The sequence below is a fragment of the Theobroma umbraticum genome, unplaced genomic scaffold (assembly GCF_002168275.2).
Source record: "Theobroma umbraticum cultivar Fairchild unplaced genomic scaffold, ASM216827v3 scaffold_146.0, whole genome shotgun sequence".
In the NCBI taxonomy this organism is placed as follows: Eukaryota; Viridiplantae; Streptophyta; class Magnoliopsida; order Malvales; family Malvaceae; genus Theobroma; species Theobroma umbraticum.
In genome coordinates, this window is record NW_018397265.1 from 3,691,957 (window position 1) to 3,697,017 (window position 5,061).

General features: G+C 34.6%; 1 protein-coding gene across 1 annotated transcript; it reads left to right on the forward strand.

Annotated features, from left to right (window-relative positions):
- Positions 1-1,778: 1,778 nt before the first annotated feature.
- LOC110422521 (purple acid phosphatase 17-like) lies at positions 1,779-4,744 on the forward strand. Its single transcript, XM_021436471.2, has 7 exons — positions 1,779-2,238; positions 3,280-3,436; positions 3,539-3,646; positions 3,747-3,874; positions 3,959-4,087; positions 4,200-4,267; positions 4,355-4,744. Exons 1-7 carry the CDS (start codon positions 2,068-2,070, stop codon positions 4,569-4,571), a joined length of 978 nt encoding a protein of 325 aa, XP_021292146.1. The 5' UTR covers positions 1,779-2,067; the 3' UTR covers positions 4,572-4,744.
- The last annotated feature ends 317 nt before the right edge of the window (positions 4,745-5,061 follow it).

The window sequence follows — 5,061 nt, forward strand, 5'->3', positions numbered from 1 at the left end:
TATTTTAATATTATTTTATTTTAAAATTCTCCGCTTGTCTCCTCGGGTCTCAAAGTGTCCAATTGTGTCTCGGTTCAGTTCCAAATTGCCTTTTAACTTGCTAATTCATTCTCGATAAAAATATTATTATTTAATTATAATTTTTTCACGTACGAAATATTTTGTTTCAAAATATTTTTTTTACCCATCATCGCTCTTTGGTACTTAAATTTATATCAATTGACCTTTTGTCTTATCGATAAGGTCTTATTGACTTCTATACGAGGGTACGGGCTATTACAAACTTAAACGGTGTTATGTTAGTAAGGTGGTAACTTAATATCTCACTGCTCACCGGTACCTTTATTTTCTCGTTGGTTGCACGTTCCATTTTCCCTGTATGACAATGAATGGAGAATGAGTTATATTGATAATGGTATAAGTTGATGTCAATGTGTATGAGTGGGAGATGTTACATTTAAATGTGGTGCGTCCACATAGCATGCAACTTTATTAATTATTTATGTATAATTAATTAATATTCAATTGATTACTATTATATATTGTTCTGATATAACTTAATTGAATAAGTAATAATAAATGTTTGAGATAGGATATAAATTTAAATTTAATCAAATTAAATTTAAATTATCTATCCATTATATTTAAATTTAATTTGTTTAAATTTAACATAATATCCTATCCCTATATCTCTAATACGTCTATAAATAGTGAATGGATGTACTAGTTTCAACACACAACCAAAAAGTGAATGCTAGTTTTTCTGTAAGTTATAAAAAATAAAAACTTTTTTTTTCTCTTCATTCTTGAGACACCATCAAAGGTCGGAAGGCTTTGGAACATGTAATTCCTTGTAAAGGACTCTAGTAGCCGCTGCATCACAACTAGAGTAAAGAAAGTATTGTGTATACTTAGGAGGATTTGTAAGGTAAACTTCTTTGATCAGAAAGGGAGTGGAATATTTATATGAAAAGGCAAGCCCACAATCCAACAATTTTAATGAGAGGTGAAAAGAAATATAAACAAGAAAAATTACATGGTAATTAAGGAAAATAAAACTAAATATGAAATCAAAGATTGTTTCTCAAGGATAAAAATGTGATAGCATATAATTAATTAGTATCCTTCTTCAAACATGCATTGTGGGGTTGCGAATACTTTTCTCATATGTAACGGTACTCTGGAATCTTAGTTGTATTTCATTGATGAAAATCTATCAATTTTAATAAACTTAAATTAAATTTTTGATTTCATTAGAAATGATAAATACAATCGGGTTTGAAATCATGTCTAGACCAAAAAAAAAATTGGTGGTTACTTTTTTCACAATGAGCAATTAGATTTTGAATCCATACGTTGTGACAATGATAAAAATTTTAAATCATTTAAACATTTTTTATATTAAATCCTGCAAACTCTAATTTGAAAATATTACTATATCAAAATATTAAATTACTCAACTAAATTTGTTTTTTCACACAAAAACAAAAGGATTTCTTAGCATATGGCGAACCTTTTCCTAATCTAATTAATTAAAATCAATATTGAAAGCGCTCAATGATTGTATCAGCAACACAAGTGATAAACGCATGCAAAAGACAGGTGTGTTGAGGCTTACGTCATGGAAAAGCTGTATAGGGGGACCCACGAGAACCTCTGCTGCGTGACTCCCGAATATTCTATGGGTTGCAAGAGTTTATCCCTGCAATGTTCCACTGGGATATTCGCATATCCTATTTGCCTGCCGTGGAGCATCGCCCACCAGTCTCTTCTGTTCCTGGAAGTTCCTTCCCTTGAACTTGCATTAGAAAAATATAGAAAGAAAACAAACGATTCTATCCAACGTCACCATCCAAATACAATATCTTCCATTAAATTCCAATATTTTCCCAGTATGTGCATCACCTTATTTTGCACACGTCGATCTAGTATTGGTTCCTTTATGTAGGCTGCCACAGCTCCCCCTCCTCCACACCAAATCCATGACTAGTTAAACGTTGGGATAAATTCCTTGGCATTGATCACGAACGCTGGTGCCTTCACTTTGAAGAAGGAAAGAAGAAAACAATGGCGCCGTGGTTTATGGTGGGCATAATTTGTGGCTTGTGCTTTGTATGTGTGTCAGGTGAGCTTCAGAGATTGGAGCAGCCCGCCAAAGGTGATGGTTCCCTTAGCTTTTTGGTGGTTGGAGATTGGGGCAGAAGAGGGTCTTTTAACCAATCCCGAGTTGCTTTCCAGGTTCTTCATCTCTACCCAGGCTAGCCTAGCTCTTCATTTTCCTTCAAACTAGAAGTCTTTGTACCTTTGCATTCTATTGCATGCTACGCCTGCAGCATTTCCAGTTTCCTCTGAAACAAGTTTTCCACCATCTTTCCAACTTAATTTGCATAGGATGCATGAGCTGCAATCATTCAACATGTTGACTTCTACCCTACAAAAACTTTTACTTTAATGTTCACAAGCTGCGTAATAACTTACCTATTCCATAAAGTAATTATCGGATTAAAATTTTCTCTCTCTTCGTTTCACTACGCATTAATTATTTGTTGTAAAAAAATTAATAATTTATTTATATGCATTATCTATTAAAAGATAAAAACATTTACCCTTCCCATTTTACTCTCCCTTCTTATTTTCTATAACTTTGCACATGTTTTGACTTTTTCCACTTAAAGGTTTGTGTCTAAAAATCGGTTTACCAGCCAATCTCTAAGATTGAGCATGAACATAGAGTATTTTCAGGCCAAGACAAGCCTAAATAAATTATTTTATTGATAAATATTATTATTTTTTTATTTAATTTTACTTTTAAATATATGTTAATAATCAAATATATATAAAATGATGAGATTGATTGAACTCTAGCTTTTAAAAAATAAGCTTAGCGTGAACTCAACTTAATCCGTAAACATATTTGTTTATCATGCGCATAGACGAGTGAGATTCAGGTGTTTTAATAAATTGTATTGATTTGTTTAGACCTAGAGAAAAAAGAACGTGCATGAAATTAAAATTCCCACTAGCCAGGAACACGCAATTAATAAAAAAAAAAATAGTATATATCTAGCATAAGAAAAATAGAAGCCTAAGAGCAATTTTTTTCTTCTTTTACTGCAGCCATATTCTGGAAGTTGTCAAAAAGGTCGTCCTGGGCTACTATTTGAAGTTATTTAATTCCCTCTGTTTTTAACATACAATGAATTTTCAAACGAACAAAAGATGTAAATTAGATGAACAAGTTGACCAACAATTCCTAACGTAAACATGTCTTTGTTGTAGATGGGAAAGATTGGAGAGAAGCTGGACATCGATTTTGTAGTTTCCACGGGAGATAATTTTTATGACAATGGATTGAGTAGCGAACATGACACGGCATTTGAAGAGTCATTCACAGACGTTTACACAGCAAAGAGCCTGCAAAAGCAGTGGTACAGCGGCAAGTTCCGACTAACTTTCTACCAGGATTTTCCTTTATTACCATACTAATGTAATTAATTTACGGACATAAACATGATTGCCAATTCCTTTTCATATGCAGTTTTGGGCAACCATGATTACAGGGGTGATGCAGAGGCACAATTGAGTCCTCTTCTTAGAAATATTGACAGCAGATGGCTTTGCTTAAGATCCTTCATCGTCAATGCTGGTGAGTGGAATTTGGATTCAACCTTTGTTATTTAACTCCACTCCATTGCTAGTAGCAGTGATGGTATTGAAGTTAAACGATTGTCTGTAACGTTGTCCAGAATTAGCTGAGATCATCTTTGTGGACACCACTCCTTTTGTCAACACCTACTTCCTTGACCCAGAAGAACACACTTATGACTGGCGCGGTGTAACTCCTCGCAAGCCTTACATTATAAATCTATTGAAGGTTCGAGTGTTTGAATGCATATGTGTGAACTTCTGAACATTATTAAGCGGTTCATATAAGTATAAAGATCAATGTTGGATGTAGGATGTGGACTCTGCATTAAGAAAATCAACTGCAACATGGAAGATTGTTGTTGGTCACCATGCGATTAGAAGTGTTGGGCATCATGGCGATACTCAGGAACTTGTTAGCCATCTCCTCCCTATTCTCAAGGTGAACATAATTTACTTAAGAACGTCCATTTTGTTCAACGAATTCTCACAATCTAGGAGCACATAAGCAGTATAATCCCAACTAACCCTGCTATTCCATCATATATTTGCAGGCTAATAATGTCGATTTTTACATGAATGGTCATGATCACTGCCTAGAACATATAAGTGACACTGACAGGTAAAAAGCAATGCTAATTGAATTGTTGTAGCATGTCTTTGAGTTTGCAGATGATAACTAACACTAAAGCAAATGCATTTGCTGCAGCCCCGTACAGTTCCTAACCAGCGGTGCAGGGTCGAAGGCGTGGAGGGGGGATGTCAAACAACTAAACAGAGAAGGTTTAAGCTTCTTCTATGATGGGCAAGGTTTTATGTCTGTGCAATTGACCCAATCTGATGCAGAGATTGTCTTCTACGATATTTATGGCAATATTTTGCATAGATTGAATGCAAGCAAACAGTTTCTTCACTCATCAATATAAAGCAGTAGTGACTACACCTGGAACAGGGAGATTTAACTACTCCCTCAAGTATCAATAATTCTTTAACGTGGACCAGGGAATTTCAAGAAATCGTTCCTTTTACTACCATTATAAGCTAATTTTTGTAATGAAAGTTAATTGTTGCAATACCAATATTAATTCATTACATCAGATATCATACTGGGCACTACCTCATCCATGCAGCAGTGGCCCAAATTCACCAGCTAGGCCTCCCTTGAGAGCTATCTCAATCTCTGCAAATGGCAGTGGCTGCTTCTTCCGTTGCTTCCATCTCCATTCTCACATCACATTCACCCTCCAAAATCGAGATTTTACAAGAACATTTGTAGTCAAAATGCAAAGGGAAAGCGATAAACACTAAGAAAGATAAGTTACAGATATTAACAGGGGCAGGACTAGAGCGTTTTCAAAGGGGGATCAAATAGAAAAAGACATTAAACAGTTAAAGAAAATTTTGTATATATTCAAT